At 42.5% G+C, this 26,404-nt stretch overlaps 1 protein-coding gene across 1 annotated transcript in view; it reads right to left on the reverse strand.

Annotated features, from left to right (window-relative positions):
• The window catches only part of DENND2A (DENN domain containing 2A), a 105,767-nt gene that overhangs the window by 61,517 nt on the left and 17,846 nt on the right, over nt 1-26,404 (reverse strand). Inside the window, exons 2-3 of the mRNA XM_031939200.1 lie at nt 7,565-7,669; nt 4,500-5,645 (exon numbers count right to left, since the gene is read on the reverse strand). Coding sequence (XP_031795060.1) covers nt 4,500-5,645; nt 7,565-7,638 — 1,220 coding nt within the window. The 5' untranslated portion in view covers nt 7,639-7,669. The remainder of the gene's footprint in view (nt 1-4,499; nt 5,646-7,564; nt 7,670-26,404) is intronic.

Below are 26,404 nucleotides of genomic sequence, written 5' to 3' on the forward strand. Positions count from 1 at the left end.
AACCATCTCTTTAAAAAATTATTGATGTCTTTTGTTCTTTTAGATTACAGTTTTCTATTATCCCTGCTCTAAACTCACCATAAACCCTCCTTTATAACAAAGCAAAACAGTTAAACAAAAATGACCCAACTTACTAACTGTATTTGACATTATATGTAACATTTTATACCCATAATCCCCTTCCTCTCTATCAAAAAGATGGAAATATTTCATCTATTCTCTGGGCCTAAGATAGGTTGTTATATTTAATCTGTTTATTTGTATTTTAATCTTGTTTTTTCTTAAAATGGAATTATGCATGTGTGTGTGTATATATGTATATATACATGTTTTCCTTCTTCTAGAAGCCATATTTTTAACAGCAAAATTCTCCTGCTCATTTCATATGATGGCAAATCATAAAACAGCCACAATCTCCAAATATTCAAAATTATAGATGATCAGAAGAATAGTGGAAAAATGAACAGTGGCTGTAAATAAACAGAAACATTTTACTAAAAATGGTCTATTGCAAGAAGTAGCCAAGGATAGATTTCCTCAGGAGAGGTATAATCAGAAAAGGAGTTAGGTTGATCACAGAACAAAACTAAGAGATAATAGATAAATCACCTAAATGATACACCAACTCATGAAATGTTAAAAACTGACTAGAGGAAAGCCTTCCCTAGAATGCAGAAACCTTCTAAGGAAGTACATGAACAAGACTCATGCACTGTTGGAAATTATAGGTGAGTTGTGATATATATTAAGGCAATATTATACTCACACCAGAGAGAAGGCAGATCCACTGAAATATTGATGAAGTCTAAATTAACATTTACCTTTTTACACTTAAGTTTTTTTGTTTTACTCAATTATATGTAAAACATTTTTAACATTCATTTAAAAAAATTTTGAGTTCCTGATGCTGAGCAAAACAAGCAGAATCAGGTATACATTGTACACAATAACAGTAAGAATGTGTGATGATCAACTGTGAAAGGCTTGGTTCTTCTCAGTGGATCAGTGGTCCAAACAATCTCAATAGACTTTGAAGAAAAAATGCCATCTGCATCCAGAAAAAGAACTAAGGAGACTGACTATAAATCAACACATACTATGTTCACTTTTTCTGGTTTTTAATCTCTTCCATGATTTTTCCCTTTTGATCTGATTTTTCTCTCCCAACATGATTCAAAAAGCAATGTGTATTAAAAATAAATAAACTTGCTACAATTTAAAAAAAGGAGGCAAGAAAATAAAAGATTGAGAGTAGAGGCTTGCAAGATGCCTCTTCTGTAATGAGAAGGCAATTCAGGAAATGTTTTTACAGTTTCTAGAGAGGTAAAGGAGAAATAAAAATATTAAAAATTAAAGAATAAAAATTTGAGTTCCAAATAATTAACTCTTTGAGTAGCTGTTTTAAGCTACTGGCTCATAATGAAATGTGGTTAACTATCTCCTAATTTTCCATATAAGTGCTCACCTAAATAGGTCCCCCTATAACTCTACACTTTTGCAGGTTTTTTTTAAAGCCTCAAACTTTATATTCATCTCTGTTAAATTTCATCTTGTTGATTTCAGCAGCATCACAGTGAAAGGACCTTGGATCAAGGAGTTCAAGAGGATGATTGCTAAAGATTCTTTACTACCCAGATACTCTGGGTAGTAAATCATTACCCAATTATGTTATAAATATATTTTTCCTCTGTGACAACAAGCATGTGTGAATATTAAAGGTTTGTTTCTGAATGATTGGAGTTTTGGGGGACAAAAGTTATCACTGTAATTATCATAAGCACTTAGTGAATAAATTTAAAAAATATTATGAGTAAGCAAGTAAATTATCCTGGAGCTTCATGACATTTTTTTTAGTTGCTGAAAGAGCCTGGAACAACAACAAAACAAAAATTAGTTAGGAACCATTGTTTTAGACCAAATCTGTACTGATTTGAACTGAATTATTTCCACCTCAGGGGCAATTCCCCTAGGGACAAATTCCTTTCACCTAGCATTGTGTTCTAGCTAATATTAGGGCTATGAAAACTATCCTGGAGTTTCTTTTGAGTGAGACTAGAAGTCTCAGGCGAGATCTCGATCACCTTTGTTCTTCACTCTTGAAGGGACACACAAATTCCTGCTTGCTCTACATTAGGTATGGTATCTTTCCAGAAGAAAGACGGAAAACATTGAATGTGATGAGCACCAAACAGCACACACAAAAGAAACTTAACAAACCTTAGTAGATGAGAAAAGATGTGGGACTGACGGAGGAGCAATGAAAAAGTCACTGTCTGTGTGGTTACAGCGTCCACTAGTCAGACAACTGAATAAGGACTCACCACCAACAAAATTAGGGCAAAGACAAAAATCATCAGATCAGAAGAAAGGAGAAAGATGAGAAGATGGTGCAGCAGATTCAGTGGAACTTGTTCAAATGAACCACTGATGCTTTAAAAAAGGGAGGGGAGATGAGAGAAGGCAGAGATTCTGACTGGATAATCGCCATTTCTCCTTAGAATTTAACTGATATAAAGGAGTTGCCCTATCAAGAAAGCCAAAAGAGCTCAGAAACAGCCTCACCAGCAGACTTTCCTTTCCTTTCTAGAAGCATAGCTTTTGAGCTGGATGGAAGTATTCTTCAAGTCAAACCCCTTTGTTCTACAGCTAAGGAAACGAAGGCAAACGTGGTTAAATAACGGCCAGGGTCACACAGCTAGTGGGTTTTGAGGCAGGATTTGAACTAAGGTCTTTCAGATTCCCAGTTCAATGCCCCCCTCTTAACATACTGTATGACCTCCCAATGGGCAGCAAAGTGGCTTCATGGATAGAGTCCCCCAGAGTCAGGAGGACTGGAGCTCAGATTTGATCTCAGGTACTTAATACTGGGTGACCCTGGGCAAGTCACTTAGCCCTGTCTGCCTCAGTTTCCTAATCTGTATATTAATCCGGAGAAGGAAATGGCAAACCATTCTTGCATTTTTGCTAAGAAAATCCCAAATGGGATTGTGAAGAGTTGGCCACGATGGATAATCAAAGCAACAAAGTCTCTATCAAGCAAAGCAATACGGCCATCAAAGGCAACACCAGTTTAGTGTAAAGCACTACAAAGGAACATGATGGAAGATTACTAGTAGTGTTGTTTCATGTAAGATGGAAAACAATGGAAGTTAAAATAGGCACAGAGAAATCTTGACATGAGACTCCATTAAGTCACATCATCCCAGGAGCATAAAAAGAATAGGGAAAAAGACACAGAGAATAGTATTGCATTAGAAAATGGCTGAAAGAATATCCATAATTGTTGACTGTTGGGACACCTTGTACATGTGTCAGGGGAATGCTAGGCTTTACAGAATTGCAGAGTATTTCTGATGTAGGCAGATAACAAGTGGTCATAAAGGAGGCTGTCTGTCATCTGCTCCCACTTGGGAACCATATTCTTTCCCTCTAATGGCCTAGATGGAACACTGGGCCTGGAATCAGGAGGACTTCTTCCTGAGGTCAAATCTGGCTTCAGACACTTATTAGCTGTGTGACCTTGGGCAAGTCACTTGATCCTATTTGCCTCAGCTTCCTCATCTGGAAAATGAGCCAGAAAAGGAAATGCCAAACCATTCCAACATCTCTACCAAGAAAACCCCACACAACTGACACAACTGAAACAACTGAACAATTGAGGTTTGCAAAGTATTTTGTATATCATATATATATTAGGATCTTTTCTAGCTATGATAACTACCCATGATTTAAGATGATTTTGTTAAAGAACTCAGAAGAGTGATGAGTAGGAATTGGGAGATCCACGGGCAAATCCTCACTTCGCCACTAATACCTCTCCCAAGTCACTTTCCCTCTCAGAATCTTAGTTTTCTCTTTTACTAGATGAGCACACTAATAACCTCCCCCCCCCCCCCTTAGCAAAGTCATGGAGACATTATAAATTTTTATAAATTTTATAAATTTATAAATTTTTAAAAGAAGATCCAGTTATAATGAATTAATAAAAAATAATGATGGTCTTCGATTACTGTGTAGTCGGTGCCTGCATTAACATTTTGTTCTTTATAACAATACTAACCTCTATTTATATCATGGATCTTTCCCATCCCCACTTTTTACAAATGAGGAAAACGAGAGTTTAAGCGCTTCGCCTAATCGCACGCAAAGCTAATAAGCGAATAAGGCAGAATCTGAACAAAAGTTGCCCGGCTCCAGCCCAGGACTCTATCCATTAGGCTGTGCTGCTTCAGCTGACGGCTGCCATTCTTATTAGAGCAAAAAAGCAAATGCACAGCCACCAGCTGCCATTTGACCAGTTAGTCACTGTTAGCGCTAACACGACGTGTTAAAAGTGCTAATGGTCCTAGAAACGAATGTAGTCACCTGTTAAATTTCACAGACATTCTCCAGCATAGAAATGCCAATACAGGCAAAAACCCTACTGGTCTGCTCCTTGTGGGTGACCCTCAGTGGGGAGAGCCCCGGGGCCAGAAGAGCCAGCTCTCCCTTTCACTCACCTGTGGTCCGAGTTGTTTTTCTGTCTTCCGTTGCACAGCCTTCTGCTCACGGCGGGAGGAGGAGAGGAAGGGAGGGGCGGGGGGGGCAGCGAGGGCAAGGGGGGCAAGCTCCTCTTGTCCCTCCTGAGGCTGGGGGTCCGGCTCCACTCCTCCTCCGCCTCTCCCTCGTGTTTGAAAGTCCTCCTGGGCTTGGGCAGCGGGTTGATGAATGGCTTTGGGGGGGGTGTCTCCGAACCCCTGTAGACGCTCTCCAGACTCTGGTTCCACGGCCTCCTGCAGGGCCCCTTGGCCTCCTCCACGGGCTCCTTGGCTTCTAAGTCCAGGTTAACGAGCCTCTTGCTCAGCTCAGAGCCACCCACGCCCCCCTGGAGCCCCTCCTCGGCCCGCTCTGGCAAGCAGTGAGGCGAGTAGTAAGTCCCTGGTAACTGGGGGTGCGAGTCCGCGGTGCCCTCCTTCAGGACCTGCTCCAACTTTCTGACCTGCCTCAGCACCGACAGGCTGTCTCTTGGAGCCTTCGGTGCACCCAGCTTCGCTCTTGCACCGGCCACACTGAGCTCCGAGTCCCCTTCCTTCTCCGCCTGGTCCGGCCCCCTGACGCTTCTTTTCCCGACATTTCTTTCATTTTCCTTGCTGTAAAGCTCCTGGGTGGGCACCTTCTTTGCCTGCACGTGGTCTCCCCTTACTTTCTCAGGGACACTAGACACCTTGTATTCCCCTGGGGACCCCTGCCCATCTTCCTTCTTGCCCGTCAGGGGAGCTGGCAGATCCTTCTTCCCTTCCCACTCAGAAATCTTGTCCTTTATGCTGAGGGAGTTGTGTCGGGCAGGGGCCCGGCTGGCGGGGCGGGGGTCTGGGGCAGCGCCCCCCTGCCGCCTCACAGCCTGGCCCTCCTTGGAGCTCAGATCCGCAGCCGGGTCGCTGATGAGCATCCTGGGGCTAAGCATGTTCTGAGGCACGCGTTCCAGTCTCCGCCCCAGCATCAGACCATTCAGCGGTTCCAGCGGGCTTCTTCCAGTGGTTGGGCCCTGAGCGGTCTCTCGGAGAGGGGCAGAGTGGCTGGAGGGAGCCGGCAACGAGTGACTGCTGCAGGCCCGGAAGGAGCGCCGTCCCAGGTCTTCCACTGCCTTCGGACCTGCAAGCTGGATCCTGCACAGCGGAGAGAAACATCAGTGAGGCAGCCATCCTCATCGTCCTGAAAATGGGCCTGTAAATGCTAATACAAATAAGCCCATGTGGAGTACTAGATTTTCAGCACATAATACTTGTCTGCACATCTTGCATTTAATGTTAGTTTATAATACTGTAAATAATTGAAATGATGATTTGATTATGGAAGCTCAATCTCTGTAGTGTAGAGGCAAGAATACTGCTCATAAAATGGGGTTGCAAAGGTAGAGTGAATAGGGAGAAGGGCAAAGAGAAATGGGATGTTCTCCTTTTTCTTATGTGCAAAATAATTCTAAGTTTTCTTCCTGGATTCTTGTTTCTGGAACCCTACATTGCCATGAGGGGATATGGCCAGAGGCAAGCTCGGGGTGGGGAGTGGGGGACAGTGGATAGAATGCTGGGCCTGAAGTCATCAGAAAGACCGAGTTGGCCTTTGACACTTAATAGCTGTGTGACACAACGTTAAATCACTTAGTTTTCTTATTTGTACAATGAGCTGGAGAAGGAAATGGCAAAAGAAGTAGTATTTTTGGCAAAAAAAACCCAAAAAAACCCAAATGAGGTCGTGAATAGTTGGACACAATTAAAAAATGACTAAACAAAAGGTCAGTGTCCCACATATGGAAATATAGCTATTGAGGGGACAAGTGTTCAAATAACGTGCAGAATCTTAGAAGGCACATAAGAGAAGGGATGCGACATGAGGAAGCAATATAAGAGATGGAAGAACTGAATTTGTGCCAAAAAATGATCTAGGGGGTCACAGCTGAGAGAAGAGAACAAGCATTTATTAAGTCCCTCCTATGTCAGGATCGAAAAATGCAATTAAGTCCCTACTATGTGAAAGTCACCTAGCTAACTAAGCCCTTTACAAATGTGTCATTTGATCCTTATCTCAACCCTTCCAGGTGGATGCTATTATTATTATTATTCCCATTTTATAGCTGGGGAAAGTGAGGCAGATAAAATTTAAATGAATTGCACCAAGTCAAACAATTAATAAATATCTGAGATCAAATTTGAATTCGGGTCCTCCTGACTCCAGACTACTGGGCCTCATTGCCACCTCACTGATCAATGTAGTCCAAATGGTAGTCTAAAATGAAAACATAGGGGCAGCTAGGTGGTGCAGTGGATAGAGCATCAGCCCTGAAGTCAGGGGGACCCAAGTTCAAATTTGACCTCAGACATTTAACACTTCCTAGCTATGTGATCCTAGGCAAGTCATTTAACCCCAATTGCCTCAGGGGGAAAAAATAAAACATAAAAATAGAAAACATGAAGAGAAATGCAATCTTGAAGATACCTAGTCTTTTCACCCTCACAACTCCCCTTGTTGAAATCCTACTCATTTTTTATAAGATCCCAGTTCTAACCGCTATCTCCACTGGAATGATATCTCCATCCTCAGATTCCTCAATCATAGTTCTTTGCTAGTACTTCTCTAATGAGCTTCCCATATTTCAATTTATACTCTCTTCGTAAGAGTGGAGATTTAATTTAATTTAATAGTAAAATCCATGGGGATGAGAAACTGTCTTATTCATCTTTATATCTTCCTTTGCTGACTGTAATGAAGACAAAATGTACCTTGTTCATAATAGATACATAAATATTTGTAGAATTAGTACTGATCAGACCAGCTCTGACTGAATTTAACAAGTGTTAAACAAGGAGTTAATTCACAAGATGTTTTAAAAAAGGTTTAAAATGCCCAGAGTTAATGAACCAAATCAAACGTTTAAGCCAAAACTGTTAACAAAGGTAGAATATCAGACTTATGAAGTTAAAGGAAATGAGATTATTCTATCTGGAATTGGGAAGGTAAGTTGGATATGGGAAGGGGTCAGGATTCTGGCCATTTTGAGCTCCCCAAAGTAAAACCAAAAACCTCTTACTTGTTAACAAGTTTGTGGTTCGACTTTTCTGTCTGGTTGTTGCTCCTGGTCTCAGCTGTCCTGCTAGCTGTCATCCTGTCAGCTCTAGGCACAACTACCAGTCACCTAAGGTGGGGATAAAGAGATATGGATTCAGAAACGGAACTTTTTCTGGGAAGTGAGTTCAGACTGTTGGGAGAGCCATCCAAGAGCATCACATCACTGAGAACCAGAGTTTTGAATACGCAGCTACGGATAATTAGGGCCAGAGTCAGGATTTGAAACCAAGGTCCTTGATTAAAATCCCCTTCCCAGAATGAATTGCTGACCTGTATTTTTCTGACCAAAATCACCCAAAGGCCGGTACAGAAACAAAACAAAAACCTCCAAACCTCAGGACTCAAAGAATAAAGTCTGTCCCATTGCCAGGTTCTCTCAAAATCTTTTGGCTAAGTCAAAAGCCTCTAATTAGAACAGCAGCGGCTCACTTAATAAACAAACCATTATGTTGAAAGCAAATTTATCACCACAGGGGAAATCTGCTGTTTTGCTGACATTGGCTGCATCAGCTTGACAAGCCTTCTTATCTTTTGTGGTAAAAACAACACAATCCCCCCAATTCCAAAACCTTCAGGCGACACAAGCGGCCTCCCAGCTCTGGGCAGCCAGGAGAAGGCCGCTGGACCCGGGCAGGGTCAGGAGATGAAGCTCCTGAGTGGGGGTCTAAGAACAACGGGCACCAGGGAGGGCCAGGCAGACCCCCGGAGAGCAGCCGGCAATCTCAGCCCCTTCAGGCCCCTTGGCCCCCAATGCATTGGAGAGAAAATCTGATGAAATCTCATGATTTATGATTCAATACCAATTCTCTGCAGGTTGCTGTGGTCTTCCGGAGAGGACCCAAAGTGTTTTTTTGACAAAAGGACTTGTACAGATATGACTCAGAGTCCGGGGGGTACATGGAAATGCCCATCCCCGCACTCAGCATCCTCTGCTGCACGAGCCCCCTCCTCCTGCCTTCATTAGTCCCTCGCTCCCACTGCTCAGGGAGGCCCTTAGGGAGACAGTACCAGAGTATGGCCAGTTCCCTCCCACCCCGGTCCCCTTCCATGGCAGTGGGAAGGAGGGATGTGCTCAGAAAAGGGGACCAGCCACCAGCCAGGCATTGTGCTAAGCTCTTTATAATTTTCATTTCATTTGAGCCTTACAATAACTCCAGGAGGTAGGTGCTATTATTATCCCCATTTTATAAATGAAGAAAGTGAGGCAAAAATATGTTAAGTAACTTGTCCAGGATCATACATTAAGTGTTGTTAAGTAACTTGTCCAGGATCATACATTAAGTGTCTGAAGTCAAATTCAAATTCAGGTTTTCCTGCTCCAAGCCTGGAGTTCTAGCCCCTGTTACCTAGCTACTGTATCATATGCAATTAAAATTATGTATGTGTGTGTGTATATATAATTAAAAATATGCCTATAATAAATACACATCCATATACAGTCAGGTTGCTAAGAGGCAGCGGCACTTCCCAGGAGTTTCTGTCCTTCTCGAAGACACTCTGACCCCCATCTTGCCTCTGGTCTCACGTTAAGGCCGAGCTCACTGACCTGCCTTTCTCTGACCATCCCCCCTACTGTAATTTCCCTGGTTCCAGACAGGATTCCTGACCCCATTCCCACCCTGGGGGAATAAGAGCTCTCTCGCTGCCCCCTTGGCTCCCTCAGCTTGCTCCCTGCACAGCCGCCAGCTGATATTCCCCATCACACTACTTCTGGGGGACTTCTGGGAGCCCTGCTTCCTTGGCCCTTCAGGGCCTGGGTTCAGCCATCTTAGTGACCTTCATGTCTCCTCCTTTTCTGCCATCCAGCCTCCCATGAGCCCTCTCTTCCTTCCCCCATAATGCCCTTCCTGCCCCCTCTCTGAGCTTAGTGTCCTCCCACACTTCCCCCTCTCTTCCCCTTCCCAGCCTGCAGGTTCCTTCCCTCCAAAACCCCCTTCGGTTCATCTGTGAGGACTTTTGTGCTTGGTTCGCTGAGACGCACACGTGTGTGCGCCGTGTACACACATACTTCCTCCAGACCCACCTCCTTTGACCTCTGCATCTGGGTGAGATTTCATCACTCTTTGCTGTTCTAGGGGTGAAGGGAAGATGCATGGAGCTCACAGGGCACTAGCGAAGTTGGAGGCCAAAGGCGGCTGCGAGCCTCCCTGACTCCGAGTCTGGGATTCTGGCGGCCCCTCTGCCCGGCTGCCCTAGACCCACCTGTACATTATCACGTGCCATGGCTTTGGTTCAAATCCCCAGCGTCTCGACGCTCCATAAATGCCAACTGACCGAACCACCCAGCCCAGAAATGGACAAAGGTCATGCACCATCTATTTATTTATTCCTTCAACAAGAATTCATCCATCCATCAGTCAATCAGCATTTATGGAGGGCCTACTGTGTGCCAGAAATACACTGGGCAACTGCTTTATACAAAACCCGCGGTTGTGAGCTCCCCAGTGCTTGTGAGGATCAGACAAGACAAAGGGACAAGAACTGTACAAATGGCGGCTGATCATTCTCTGAGCCCCAATCCCAATCCAGGTCTTCTCTGGCAGTAGCCCGAGGGATAAAGCACTGGCTGGGAAGCCAGAAAGACCTGGATTCAAGTCATACAGATCCTGACCGCTGTGAACCTGGGCGAGCCGTTTTCTTCTCCCAGCCTCAGTTTCCTCCTTTGTGAAATGGGAATAATAGGTACCTTTCTCATGGGTTGTTGTATGTAATGCATTGATAACTCTTGTATGGTATTAAATAATCTCTGTGTCGTAATCTCTGAGCCAGCACACATAGGAGGGCCTATGCGAGCAGAAAACACTGGTTTAAGGAGAATCTCTGACTGCCAAGTAGCTGAATTCAGAGGGAACTTTGGTGGTCCCGTCATATAAATCAGTGTTTCTTAACGTTTCCTGTGTGTCATGGATCCCTATGACAGTTTGGTAAGCTCTAAGGCCCCTTTCTGAGAATAATGTTTTACCTGCATAAAATAAAATGAAAGGATTGTGAATAAAAATCACAGCAAGTACACATGTGTACTTATACATAGCCATGTAATATGTTTGCACATGTTACACACACACAACATTGCATGTGTATTTACCACAAATGTGTGTGACAAGCATGTATACGTGCGTTACATACATGCATATGTGTGTATGTATATATGCTTGAAGTTCATGGGCCCCAGATTAAGAATTGTTTCAGATGTAGGGCAGATGTGCTGACCTGCCCACTATTCTCCTGACACTGCTCCTAGGCTGGGCTGCCCAAGAACTCCACGCTCCAGACCAGCTTAGCCTCCGAACCAGCCACACTGATCTGAGGATCTTGCAGGACTTCAATGACTTATTAAGGCCCAAGGGCGCCCCTTTGCTGAGGCCCTCCATGGAGACTTAGTCTCAGGAACACATGAGGTTCAAGAGTGGCAAGATCACCTTCCACCTCCCCAGTGTCTGTAGGATGTGATGGTGAAACAGCGCAATCCAGGCCTCCTCTGGCACAGCCGTTTTGTCCTTAGTAAGATCAGATTGTCTGCCTAAATTGCCTCTCGAGCCCCTCCGGAACTGATAGGATTCAGCAAACATTGGCTTTCTGCACCCGCCTCGTACCACTCCCTGGAGATGCAAGAACCCCCATGGTCCCTGAGTGAAGAAGCCCATGTTCTGCCGGACTCCATGACCTTAATGCCAGGTCTGAGCGTCGTCCCTGGGACTGCCACAGCATCAATCCGAGGGAAGGACGGGGACCTGGACTGCCAAATGCTCCCCCCACCTCTCCCACCCTTCAATCAGCAGCCAGGACCTGGGCATGTGTCCTTCAGGTACAAAGATCCTCCAAGGTGAAGGCGAGCAGAGGGCTCCCTGCGGGACCCAGTCCTCCCAGTCAGGTCACTTCAGTGGGGCAACAACTAGAAAAGTCCTCCATGGCCCGGTCATCCCTGGCTCCCCCTGGATCTGGGGAGCCATGACGTGGGTCTGAGCCTACTCATTTTATGCAATGGATAAATGGGGCTACTCCCTATCCCCTGAAAAAGCCACGTGCTAGGGCCCCGATGTTGGCCTGGGCCAACGACATCATCGGGGGAGGGAGCTTCCAGCTCAAAAGCTCCCACTGGGGTTTGAGAACTCTTTTAAGTTCTCCCCCAAGAGGCAGCTAAGTAAATGGTGCAGCAGACTGAGGACCTGGTCTGGAGTCAGGAAGCTCCTCTTCCCGAGTTCTAATCTGGCTTCAGACACTTACTGATTATGTGACTCTGAACGAGTCACCCAATCCTGCCTCTTCAGCTTCCTCACCTGTAAAATGGGAAGGAAATGGTAAACCAACCATTCCAGGATCTTTGCCATGAAGACCCCAAATGGGATATACATGTGTATATGTGTGTGTATGTGTCCCCATTCCACTATAAGTCTCCTAAATGGTTTCCCTGTCTAATATTTACCACATAAAACATCTAAGTATTATGAAAACAGCTTCACAGATAACCTGAAAGTTCCATCAAGAATCTCTACATATGATCTGAACTTACTTTCTGGACTCCAAATATTGCATTCTACACACAGAACCATCTAGTTGTCATGATTAAATCATCTTAATTGTATTTACACCTACCATAGGGCACCATATGTAAGTGAATCTATGTGTATATACAATGTCTCTTGGCATTTAGGTGACAAAGTGGATAGAGCACCGGGTCTGGAGTCAGGAGGACTCATTTTCCTGGGTTCAAAGCCAGCCTCAGTTATTTCCTAGCTGTGTGACCCTGGGCGAGTCACTTACCCTGTTTACCTAACTTTCCTCATCTGTAAAACGTGCTGGTTTGAAGGCAGTGGCAAACCACTCTGTGTCTCTGCCAAGAAAACCTCAATGGGATCAACAGAGTCAGACATGACTGAAATGACATCCCAGCAACACCAAAAATGTATGTCTTGAACATAAGTTCCTTGAGGGTAGGGATGGGGTTTTTTTCCCTTTGTATTCTGAGCATCTAACACAGTACCTATGTTATATTGTAGGTGTTTAATAAATGAATGTTGATTTTATTAACTCCTTCTATTTAATCTAAATCTTCTCTTTATGTGTATCACAATATCTACTATTTTTTAAATTCCCTAACATACTTACCATGTACATTGTAAAGTACAGTTTATCCAATAAACTTCCATGAAGACAGGCATCGTAATTTATCTTCCTTCTCCCTACCCCCTTACACTCTCACAAACACACACAAACACACCTGCTCTGAGTTCAGGAAGAGGATGACTGGAGGACGACATTTCAGATTTGGCCAGGAGTCAGGCTACAGAGAGCACCTGTGCTATTTCCGTGATTCTTGATTCCGTGACATCTTGATCTATTCTCAAGACTCAGTCCAATATATTGTCAAAGTCCAAAAATACTCTGGCCAGCCTCCAGGGAGGCAATGAGTATGACATGATGGAGAACTGCAGACTCACTGAAATCAAGCTGTGGCGATGTGCAACTTCCCCACGGTGTCTGGACGGAATTCTGCAAGACCGACGCTATCCTTGGGAATAGCCCTGAACTCAGCTCCTGGGGCTCCTGAGCTTCATGAGCCACTGCCAGTTCAACCTGCCTCACTTTTCCATCTTAATTGTATTACTGGCCAGTCTGCTGCAAAGGTACCCTGCCGGAAGCCTCCTGGGATGGGGCAGCTCTGAAGCAATGACATCAAGTTAAAGGTAAATGCTCGGTGACCTTTCCAGAGTAGGGACTCTTAAATGATAGGGAGTCAGGAAATTCTTTGTTTCTTGAAGTCTATGGAGCCTTTATCGGAATACTGTTTTTAAATGTGTGTGTGTGTATGTATATATGTGTATATATATACACATTCAATACACACACACACATAAAATTACAAAGGGAACTAATTATCATTATCAATTTTTTTTAAAGTTCACAAACCCCCTTTTAAGAATCTCTCCTGGGGCAGCTAGTTGGTGCAGTGGATAAAGCACCTCAAGTCAGGAGGACCCAAGTTCAAATGTGGTCTCGGACACTTAATTCTTCCTGACTGTGTGACACTGGGAAAGTCATTTAACCCCCATTGCCTCAGGAAAAAAAAAGAAAAAAGAAATTAGAGTGTGATTATAGTGTGATAACACTTATGCTATCAGTTCCTATAAAAGACAGTCTTTCAGGGTGGTCTTCTGCTTAGTGATCTGGAGGCTGAAGTGACCTCTCTCACCAATCCAAGTGACGGAGCCATCTAAGAGAATTGCAAAGGCTTTATGGTTTAGTGAATAAAGATAAGAGTTAATAAACTTAAATAGGGAGAAAAAATAGAGAGAGAAAAAAAAAAAAGGTTCAGAGGAAGCCAGGGGACTCAAGGGAAAAATAATGAAAGGAGGGAAGAATTGAGCAAGGCTCGGTGAAGAATAGCTGTGTCAATTCGGGGGGAAGGGGAGGAAAGGGAATCTAGTTCTGTTCTGCCTAATGCATCTCGGCTAATCACTCTGCTGACACAGCTCATTCATGGCACAGAATCTATGGCCTATCTGTGGCCCAGCCAGTCAGGGCCTTTAAGAAGCCAGCCCGGAGGGCCTCTCACATTCACTGAGGCATTATTGGAGGGCCCTGAAAGACCTTTCAGGGAGAGGAAGGAACTCCCTGTCCCTCTCCTCGCGCTCCCCACAGCCAATAGCTCTTGGAAAGCCTCCATCTGGCCGGCCCAGCAGACACTGCGCTTCTATCCTGCGCTTGGCAGGGGGCCATGGAGACTTCAAGGATTCTGGCCATCTTATCCCTCCCCCTGCCGCCCACTCCCTCCTGCATCTGTGCTCGGACTTGAGACAGAAACCTGCAATCAGCCCGCTCCGAGCCTCCTTCTCTCCCTCCCCTTCAAAGCTGGCAGCCGCCCTAAGCTGAAGCGGGAGCGCAGTCAGCCGAGCGCCCGGGACCGGCTCTGTGGGTCACCAATTCTCCACATGACCCACTTTTCCAAGGCAACTGTGTTTCTTGTTCTGCTCCTTCACCTCCATCTGTCAAGGAGGCAGGAAGAGCCTAGTGAATCAGCCAGTTGGGCTACCCTGGGCCTATAGGGGGGAGGTGGTCAGGTGGCCGTGAACCTGACACCCTGTGACACGCCCACAATCATGGACAGCTGACGGGACCTCCTACACACCGGTGGGCATTTGTGTGACGTGATGGGGAGAGGGAGAAGGGAAGGGATGCAGTCTGGATCTGATTTCACCAGCTGTAGGAGCTAACTCTCCATGGAGAAACTCCATCCATCGAGGCCTATCCACAACTCATCTGTTCTTTATTATTGAAGAGAGTTGCGGGAGCCACAGAGAAGTGGTGACTTGTTCATCGTCAGTCAGTTTGGTAAATGCCAGAAACCAGGACCTCTTGACTACATGACACTATATCCCACTGCCTCTCACATATTACTTAGGTGTACAGAACTGCATGACAAAATTTTATTTCATTTAATTTTCATAACTGAGAGGTAGCTACCTGGGGCATTATCAGTTTTTATTTTTTAATTTTCATTCATTTATCTATCTGTCATCTATTTTTCTGTCTATTAGTTCATTCATTTATTTACTTACCTATTTACCAGGTGAGGGCATACAAAGTTTAAGAACTAACCAGAAAACATTAGCGGTAAGATGATGATTTCCAGGTCCAACAACCACTTTTTCATTAGTCTATGTAAGTAAAAGTCATGAAATGTCAGAACTAAAAGAGTTCAACCCTCTAATTCAACTTGCATTTCATAGATAAGAAAATGGAATCCCCCAAAAGCAAAATCGCTTGCCCCAAACCACAGAACCAAGCTACCATTTTCTTTAGCTGGAATGCTTCCGTTGTCCTTATCAGCTTAATACCAACATACCCTAATGCCATCAGACTGTGTCAGCGTCACTATGTTGTTCTTTGTGTTCTGTTCTTCTTGAAGATGGCAACTGAAATATAGGAACAGCTTTTACATGTTTCGTAACTTGTTTTTCTTCAGGATCTTCTGGAGACTGTCCAATTACATGATGTCATTAAATAGCAGCAAGTTCAGGACGTGGGATGGAGATACTATTGCAGCAGCATGTGCATGGATTCATTATCCACTGGAGTCACAAAACAGAAATTTATGGAGAATCTACAAGGAACTGTGACCATGTTCCTTTAAACTTATGTGAATTGTTGGTCAGCAAAGAAAGCACTTTTACAGCAGAGTAGGTCTTGGAAGGCCTTATTGATTTAACAGTTTAGCATAGGGGCAGCTTTAGGTCTAGAATCAGGAAAACCTGAATTTATTCTGACCTCAGGCATGATCCTGGACAAGTCACTTAATTTTCTGTAAAATGAACTGGAGAAGGAAAGGACAAACAACTCCAGTACCTTGCCCAAGAAAACCCTGAGGTGATAGACACGACTGAAGCGACTAAAAGATACCCTTTTGTATATCTGTTCCAAAGTTCCCCTAATAAAAAGTTTAAGGGGGGCTATCATCCCGTTTAGGACTGCTGATCCCTATACATTTGTGTGTAATTATGGTGAGGTGATTCTTGCTTCCATAGATCCCATTACCCATCTAAATTCTGACTCAAGGAACAAATGAATGAAGCCCACAGGCAGAGCCTGACTCGGGCCAATCCCCTGTGGTTTAGGTTCCATACCAGAGTAAAATGAGACATTTGCAGGGAAGCGAACAGGTAACAAAAAGAGATTCACTTAGCCATAGCAAGAGAAGGACATTCAACAAGGAGAACACCTTGCATATCTGTTATAATCCACCAAGCACCAGAGAGCACCTGGGGTCCCAAGGGGCTATTTTATACTCATACCCAAACGTCCAGGAAGTGACGTACAACAGCCTGAGCCTTTCTTCCCTGAACCAATCAAGTATCAAGAAGGGTCTAAGGAAAACTAGCCCAACTTGGGTTCAGGGAGGAGACTGCTCTGTTACAGACAATCAGAGTCATCTAAAATGTTTCCTGCTGGGCTACAATCTTAGTTATTGACCATCTTGTTACAAAAGAAGGCCTCCTTTCAAGAGCCCAGTTACTATACCACAAGATGACTTCAGAGAAACATGGGAAGATTTATATGAATTGGAAAAGAGTGAAGGGAGAGCTAGGAAAATTTTGTATATGTATACATACATATATACACATACATATGCATATATACATTTACATGTATATACATATATATATATATGATTACAACAATGTAAATAGAAAAAACAATAATAACATAAAAGGAAATGGAATGATGTGTAATTATAATGACTAAACTTGACTGTGAAAAAAAAAAGTATTAACTCCCTTCTTTACAAAGGAAAGGAAAACAGGTTCCAATAATTTAACAACAATACTATCAAACTTGGTTAATGTGCTGATTAGTTTGTTGATCTTTTATTTTTTTTCTCTCTCTTTTTGTTACAAGAGATGGCTCTCTGGATAAAGGGAGAATGATACATTTGGAAATGAAGGTGGTATAAAAACAAGCTAGACGGATTTTTTTTTTAATGGAGAATTCATTCTATTTTTTCTTAAGCATATTTACAAATGTGAGGAGCACTACCTCCATTGGTATTTGCACAACATCAAAAGATTTAGAAACCTTTAGGACATTGAGTAGATCACTGTAGGACATTATTTATAGAAGGCAATGGACCAAAGGTATATGGGATGAGAAGGTATGGATGAACTGCAACCTGCACTGAGGGAATACCTTCCCAATTAAGAAGATCACAGATCCCTCAAAATATTGAACATTCATGAAAAAATCCTCTGAGAGTGATTTTTGGATATTTGCTCATGATTTTAGAGTTTTTGAAGTCGCTAATTGGACAACCTTTCTGAAATAACAGCAGTAGCAGAAGGAGAGATGCTTTTGGCCTGAGAATGATGAAAAAAATATTTCATACTTTCTTCATTTTATTTTTCCATCCTTATACCCATGAAGGTTTTGGGTTTTTTTTTCTAATAATGCCCATAGAATACTTCTTACTTTGGTCATCCTAGTACCATAAGGAAATACATATTTCATTTCACAATGTTTTGCTTTGTTTTGTTTTGGCCACAGAATAACATGTAGCATAGAAATGCTTGCTTTGGCCAGAAGTCAATTGTACTATTTTGCAGAGGCGGAAAAAAAGATAGAATAGTTTATTGACTAATTTATATGCAAACATTAAGCTTTAGTGAGTACAGATAAAATAATTTTTTATTATTTAAAATAGCGTTATAATATATATATGACATATTATAATCATATAATAATATAGTTATAATCTATATAATTTTGTAGCCCTGGGCAGACTCACTACATTGCTAAAGTTCTATGAGAGAATTTTGTCATAAGATATCAGATCATAAGCAGTCACAGTCTGTGCCAGATGTTCTGGGACACCCTGTGGAAGCATTACTATTGACCTTTCCCCCAAGGGAAATGAACACTCCCCAAAATGTGTGCTGCACACCCAGCCCATGCATTATGCTATCTATGCATTAGGTGAGCTTCTATTGTTATGATTTATATATGCTAATGAAGATATATTGAAAATGAATATTTTGAATTAAATCTGTACACTTTCAATAAAGAAATTCTTTCTCTTATCTTGTATTTTTTTTCCTTTATGAATCACAAGTTCATGAAGAGCCAAATTTCAACATCTTTCTAATGACAACATCTTAGAAATGCTCTTACTCCTTTGTCCTAAATTATTTGAGTCACAGGGCAATAAATTTATTTCTACAGGGGTAAACTGACATGGTAGGAGGCTTGATTAGAATAAAATTTATCTGCCAAATTTTTGTTTAAAATGAAGCTTATAAGCAAACTCAGAAGCAAAGATGGGGAATCATTTTCCCTTAATGGTGAACTACTTTACATTTTTAAAAAATTATTTTTTAGAGTTTTAGTAAATCAGAGAAGCTTAGAATTTCAGAGTCAAAAGGTAGCCCAAAGGTCATTTATACATAGGACAGGAATTCCCCATATCCATGGGCTTAAGTCCTAAGTCTATGCACTGAAAATATGATGGAAAAAATATTTACACTTTCTTCATTTTATTTCTCCATCCTTATACCCATGAAGGTTTTGGGTTTGTTATTTTGTACATTATATATCCTACAATGGTCATCAGCTGCTTTGAGATCCCCAATGAAGAGAAAACCATCAGCTCTTGGGAACGCTCAATGAGAAGGTGCTATATGTACTTTGGATGAATATGTCATATATGCCTTGGGAGAATAATGACTCTGACGCAATATATTAACACCAAAGGCTTAGAGAAGCTGTGAGCTGCATGAAAAGTCTGAGTTTATGCCAACATCAGCTAAATCACAGATCTAAAGTAGAAGTGCCTTGAACATTTTAGTCATTAAAAATTAATAATAATGCTTCCAATTTTTTAATAAAAGAAAAAAGATGACAAAAGGGGGATTGGAAGTGGGGGAGGCAGTTCTCCCCCCCCCAAAAAAACCATCATCCTCTCAAGTGACCTCGACCTTTCCTTCATCTCTCATTACTGCCAGGATGACTAAGCCATTGTCTTTAATTTCTCTAGTCCTACCTACATATGATATTAAATGGTCTTGCTCCTTAATTATTCTTTGTGTATGTATAGCTTGTCTTCTCTGTAAGCAGACAGTATGGAAGAGGTTTTATTCATCCTTTGTATCCTCCTTTGCACCAAGTACACAGGTAGAGGCTCATGAGCACTCAGTAAATGCTTGCTTGATGCCGTAGCTGAGTATATGTGCATTTTTGTGTCTGTGTGACCATGTAATTCTATGTATGGATAGGAATATTCAGTTTGCTATGTTCATAACTAAATATATGGAAAAAACCAATGTATGGAAATCTAAAACATCTCAACAAATAAATTGGAGAGTCATTATTCACATAAAAAATAATTATTTGCTTTAGGAAAGGCTTCCCATCAGTATTCCTATAAAGCTACAAGGCTTAGGTTTCTTAATGCTCTGCATACACGCACATTCAATTTTAAATGTCTGAGAAACATTAAACTGAGACAGGATCATCTGAATATGAGTATCCTCCTAGGTATGTGCATTAAACCCTATGACAAAATGAACAGCAGCTTCATGAAAATCTCTGTGTCAACTACAAGGTTCCAGGTCCATGTACTTGCAGTAATAGTAAACAACATTCCAGTCTATAAATTTTTTTTTGGATAGTCTGGGAATTAATGATAATTGGATTTTCCTACATTGGTGCAGCTTTAGAATCATGAAATCTTAGAATAAGAAGGGTTTCAGAGACCAAATTAATCCAATTTTATCGGATTTTATAAATTTTATAAATTCTATTTTATTCTTCTATTTTATAAATTAGGAAACTGGGTAAGCCTGGGGCATTTAGGTGACTTTCTTAGCTAGCAAGGAAAAGAGCCCACAGTGAATGACTCCAAGTCCCATGTTTTGAATTTTTCAGGGTTGCTGGGCGTATCTAAGCTACTACTATACAAATATCTATTTTAGTTGTAGATCTATATTTCTGTGCTTAATGCTAACCCCAGTGACTCCAGCCAGTGCCGCTTTGGGGCTATGTCTCTGAAAACCCTGTTGTTTCCCATTCTCCTAGGGCACACACTCTCTGCACGCCTCCCCAGATTTTGCTTTGGAGCCAAAATTTAAGCTCAGCCTTCCTGTTCGTAAGGGTCAGCGTCTAGCTCTGGGGTGTCCCTTGGAAGACCCCTGTGTTACCTAGCAGCTCCACACACAGTCACACAGTATGCACCCCCAAGCCCAGCTGGCTGATGACCCGGACTGCTTAGCCCACTGTCTCTGGGCAAGCTGGCTGGTAAGCAGTACTTTATTCCCATTATCTCCATTTCCATAGTGACCAGTGAGAGGTGCCAACTTTTAGATCCCAGTGTGTATTAATCACAGCTCTGAGCAGATGTTTCCATAGAAGCGAATAGAGATAGTCTAGTGAAGGATGACTGAGGCAAATATTCATTTAATTTATTCGTTGGCTCTGCCAGCGTTTATTGAGCACCTATTATGCAAAGCAACGTGTAAGATGCAGTTCCTGTTCTGAAGGAGCTCATAAACTCATCGTGTAGATAAGCCGTGCACAAATAACAAGAATGCACATTTTCAGTGCCATGCGAATGGTATGAAACAAATGCCATATGGGGTCTCAGTTCAGTTCCAGCTGTGATGGTAAGTGATGGCTTTGTGGAAGAACTAGCATTTGAGGTGAGCTTTGAAGGATGAGTAGGATTTTGATGGGTAGAAATTAGGAGTCAGGAGCAAGAGGATAAATGATAATCTTTTCTAAGACAGCCTCAGAAAAAAACATCTTTAGGGGCTTCCAATCTTGAAAGCATCTAAAACCCTCTCCAATCTCAGAAGTATAGAAACCACTTGATTGAATTTTCTAGACTTATTTTCTTACCTCCACTTTCTTCTAAAAAAGTCTACCATTAAACTTTATGGCTTACAATGGCAGGGACTACAATTTTAGATTAACTATTTATTCTGTATTTATCTTATTTCCTCCTCTTATTAAATTATCTTCATCTACATTATGTGTATGTATATGAATGTGTATATGTGTGTGTGTATTTGTATGTGTGGATATACACACACACACACATATATATAAATCTAGTTATTTACATGTTTCCCTCATTAGAATGTAAGTACCTTGAGACCAGGGACTGTATTATTGACGTTCTTTATATTCCCAGCATCTAGAATAATTCCCTCTCAAGTACGGGATCACTGAGAAGAAAGGAGAGGCAGGGATGACTAAGCTAGGTTGTGGAATCTAATAAAGGAGAAGATCACTAATTAACAAATCAATAACCAATATTTATACTGTGTATACTTTCTCTCACATGGGTGTTTGTCTTTTTTAATCCCCACTAAACTGTGAGCCCTTGAAGGCAGAGAGTATTTTTGCTTTTCTTTGCCTGGCATGTAGTTTGTTGTTTGTTGACTTGATCTGAGGACAGGGACCATTTCATTTCTGTCTTTGAATCTTCAGGGACTAGAACAGTGCTTGACACTTTGGAGGTGATTAATAAATGCTTGCCCATTGAATGAATCAATAATAAGGAAAGGTCAAATCAATTGGACTTATATAAATTGGAATTGTATGTTAAAGACTATTAAGGGGCCCCTGAACTTGCCTTTTTGAGCTGCTGTATTTTTTATAAATGCCTCCCCAAAGCAAACCAAGCCCAGAATGTGTCAAAAATAAAGTCCCCCCCACCCCCGCCCCTGCCATCTGACTCAATGCATTGTTTGAATCCTGCACCGGACTGGACTCCCTGAGTGTCCTTGGGAGATATGGCAGGCCTCCTACAGAACATATTAAGCTCGCACTTCTGGGACCTTTGTAGAGAAGCAGACCATGATATCTCCATGGCTGGGGGAGAGCATCTCCAGCAGCACCCAGGGGAAAAGAATGTGATTTCTGCCATCATCTTGGTCCTCCCCTTCAGGAGGGGTTTTGTCCTTTTCCCATCTTACTGCACCTTTTCTCCACCCATTCCATGTTTCCTTTGGTGGAAATTTCTGGTATCTCCTCCTTCCTTTGTCCTGTTGTTATAAAATGCAGGTTTATGAATGTTATGGAATATTATTGTTCTGTAAGAAATAACCAGCAAGATGATTTCAGAGAATCTTGGAGAGACTTACATGAACTGATGCTGAGTGAAATGAGGAGAATCAGGAGATTGTTGAAGACGACAACAAGATTGTAGGATGATCAATTCTGATGGACCTGACTCTCTTCAACAATGACATGATTCAGTCCAGTTCTAATGATCTTGTGATGAAGAGAGCCATCTACATCCAGAGAGAGGACTGTGGGGACTGAGTGTGGATCACAACATAACATTCTCATTCTTTTTGTTGTTTGCTTGCACTTTTGTTTTCTTTCTCATTTTTTCCTTTTTGATCTGATTTTTCTTGCGCAGCAAGATAATTGTGGAAATATGTATAGAAGAATTATACATGGTTAACATATATTGGATTACTTGCTGTCTAGGGGAAGGGATGGGGAGAAGGGAGGGAGAAAAAGGTTTGAAACACAAGAGTTGCAAGGGTGATTGTTGAAAACTATGCATGTATTTTTGTTGTTGTTGTTGAGGCAATTGGGGTTAAGTGACTTGCCCAGGGTCATACGGTTAGGAAGTGTTAAGTGTCTGAGATCAAATTTGAACTCAGATCCTCCTGAATTCAGGGCTGGTGCTCTATCCACTGACTACCTAACTGCCCCTATGCATGTATTTTGAAAATAAAAAGCTTTACACAAAAATAAATTTAATTGAAGAAAATGTCAAAAAAAAATGCAAACTTCTGTATGGATTGTAAACTCTTTGGATTCCACATGCATAAATAAAATAAACCATAAATTTTGTGAAGTTGTGATTGCCTGTTGACATGTATCGTTTGGAAAGGGGGATTCAGTGAATTTAACTTATTTAGACTTTTCACTATGAATCCAAAGAGAAGCAAAAAACAGCCCCTGCTCTTAAGAAGCTCAAAGTCTAGTGGAGGAAATGACAAGCATACTCCTATGGAGAGGATATATCATAGTCTAAGGGGAGGCACTAAAACTGAGGGGGAGAGAGAAAGGCTTCTTGGAGAAGGCGGGCATTAGCTGGGATGCGAAGGGAAAAGGAAGTGGAGATGTGGGGGAGCACTTCGAAGGGCAGGGGGACAGGACAAGGAAAGGCTGAGCTTGGGGAGATTGAGGTCAGGTCACTGGGTCGCTGAGTCTGTGGAGGTGACTTAGGGTGTAAGAGGACCGGATGGTTAGAAGGGCCAGGTTGTGAAGGGCCAAACAGATTATATTTAATCCTGGAAGTAACAGGAAGCTGCTGGAGTTGGACAAGTGGCGAGCATCAGGGACCCGCGCCAGGTCAGAGGGAATTCCTTCTCCATCCCGGAGATTCCCTCAGTGCGGCTTATTTCAGGCTCCTGATCGCAGACCAGCACCCTGAGAGGAGGTCCACACTGCCACAGCATCCTCACGGCCACGTGGGCTCCATGAGACCCCCTCTGAGACCTCACTGCAGCAGGTGACCACCAGACCCAATTTTTAGTCTTCCTCATGTGTCTTGGATAATCCGTGTTTGGATGGGAACTCTCCCCTACCATTTTGCTATGTGACTACATCTGACCTGTGCTTTTAGAAGCTGAATTTGACCACCGGGTGGGGAGGATGGATTGGAATGGGGAGATCAGGAAAAATGTATGTCTCATTTCTGAAAGATCAACCCCTAAAACCTGGCACCATTGCCAGAAAGGAGGAAGAGTTTATCCAAAGCACAAGCACAAAAGTTACCCCCAGTCATTATTTAAAACCTTCTAAATCCAGGTCATTTAAGTAAGTACCCTGGGTACAAAGATATTCTCCCAGGTCAAGCTAAAAATCTGTCTCCAGAAATCAAACAGGCCCGTCCTTTCCGTCACTTCCTCAAAGAGAGACAAAACAACAAACACCGAACCTCTAAAGAAAGATGTATGGCTTCGATTGATGGAAACTGCCTTTTAAAAGCAATCCCAGTGTAACACAGCCATTAAAACCGAGGACAAGAAGTCGGGAAGTTTCCCTTCCTTCAGCCCACACATAAATAGGAGCACTCGAAGCCCCATCGTCTTAAACTCCTTGACTCATGTCACTCAACAAGCATTTATTACAGGCTTAGTGATGTCAGATACCACTGTTAAACACACAAAAAAAATCAAAAACAGTTCCTGCCCTCAAGGGGCAACAGAGGAGACAACATACAACCTGCCTCGGTGTAAGCAGGATCCATCCCGAACGATGGAGGGAAAGTGGCCAGCCTTACAGGACCGTGCTGGCTGTTAAACACCCCCAGGAGAAGGTCAGGGACTCGCAGGTCAAGGTGAAGAGTAGGAGCGTTCCAGGAAGGAGGGACGGCTGAGCAGAGGCACCCTGGTTCCTTTCTTGGGTGTTTTTGCTTCTTTGACCCACTGGCTGTCTCCGGCACATCCCTGCTTCAAGTCTAGCTCAGAACAAGGCTCTCCAGCCTCAGGGAACTTCATTTATTAGTCCCCAAGTTTAACTTCTCTGTTGATCCCTACTCCCCAATACTCCAGCTGGGATCTGACCACCAGCCTTTTCTGGGGCTCCAACGCTAGCTCCTAAGGTCTTCTCACCCGGCGCCTTTGCCAGCTTTCTATCCTCAGGATTTTCTCCATTCTCTTACTTGTTGAATCTCTGCTTATCCTTTAAAAAGGCTTTCAGAGGGCACCTCCTCCACGAAGCCTTCTCCGATTTCTCTCGTTTGCTATCACTGTTCTTGGATGGGGAACCGATGATTTCCGTGAATCTCTTCTCTGTAGTCAGCTGGGCCTAAGGCCAAGACTGGAGATGCCCTCCACTGTGGGGGGAGGCCTTGGCCTTTGAATCCTTTCCCGTGCCCTTTCCGTGATTAAGGCTGGGCAAGGAATGAGGCAAAGAAAGAACTGCAGCATTCGGAGAGGATCCAAAAAGCATTTACTGCCAGCACCCTTTAATGCGCCAGGCTGGGGGGCTCTCAGCCAAGATCCCATGCAAAAGAACAAATTCATCTCCGAGTACTATGGCGGGATTATTTCTCAGGATGAGGCAGATAGAAGAGGAAAGGTTTATAACTACATAAGTGGAGTAATGATTTTGTGGTGGATGCAACCCGCAAGGGTAACAAAATTCATTTTGAAAATCATTCGGTAAATCCCAACTGCTATGCAAAAGCTATGATGGTTAATGGTGATCCCAGAAGAGGTATTTTTGCTAAGAGAGCCATGCAGACTGGTGAAGAGATAGTTTTTGACTAGAGATATAGCCAGCCTGATGCCCTGAAGTGTGTGGGCTTTGAACGAGAAATGGAAATCTGTTGATATCATCAGCTCCCTCCTCTTTAAAGCAGCTGCCTTATTTTCAGAAATTTCTAGTACTGTGGGCAATTTTAGAAAAATAAAATGCAATTTGAAATTCTGGGAAAAAAAAGAAATGAAGCAAAGGATGGCCTTTTTTACCTAATTAAAAAAAAATCAGTCTAGGAGGGGAAGACAGAAACAAATGATATTTACACTCACTCTGAGCCAAGAGAGTCCAAACAGTGACCAAAAGAAGCTTAGTCTGGGATCTACTGTAGGTTAATCAATGAGAGTCACAATGATTTGGGCTTAAGGCATGGTTCTTAAAAAGAAATTTAGTCCTAAATCCCAAGGGAGCTTGTGAAGTTTCAGTGATATTGCTTTGGGCGGAGGGAGAGAAAGGAGGGAGGGAGAGAAGAAGGATGGAAAGAGAAGGAAGGAAGGAAGGAAGGAAGGAAGGAAGGAAGGAAGGAAGCTTACTTCAACACAACACACACACATACACACAACCCAAATCATGAACCGGGTAGGGAGATAGACAAGGTGTTTCAAAAGTCTTTGTGCAGTTTTAAGATAGTAAGACTTATGGGATGCTCAGTATTGAAAGGGCAGAGTGATTCCTGGGACCATGTTGGATCTGAAAGTAAATCTGATTAAATTCTTTCAGGAAGGCATTCTTAAGCAGAAGTCTATGAATTTTTTTGATGTTTTTAATATTTTTGACAACTATTTCAATATATTTCTTTTTTCTTTTTTTTAATCATTATTAAGTTTTATTATTTTTTTAATTTAGGGAATCATGCAAACATTTCTATAATAAAAAAAAGATGATTGCATATGTAACTGTAAATCTACTATATACAACTTGCTGTTCCTTTCAAATATATAATAAAATTATCATGCAAAATTTTTTCTTTCCTTCCCCATCCCTGTCCTATTCTTTTGTAATCCTATCTTTTTTTTATTTCATGCTGTTA

This window comes from Sarcophilus harrisii, chromosome 5 (assembly GCF_902635505.1).
Source record: "Sarcophilus harrisii chromosome 5, mSarHar1.11, whole genome shotgun sequence".
Lineage (NCBI taxonomy): Eukaryota > Metazoa > Chordata > Mammalia > Dasyuromorphia > Dasyuridae > Sarcophilus > Sarcophilus harrisii.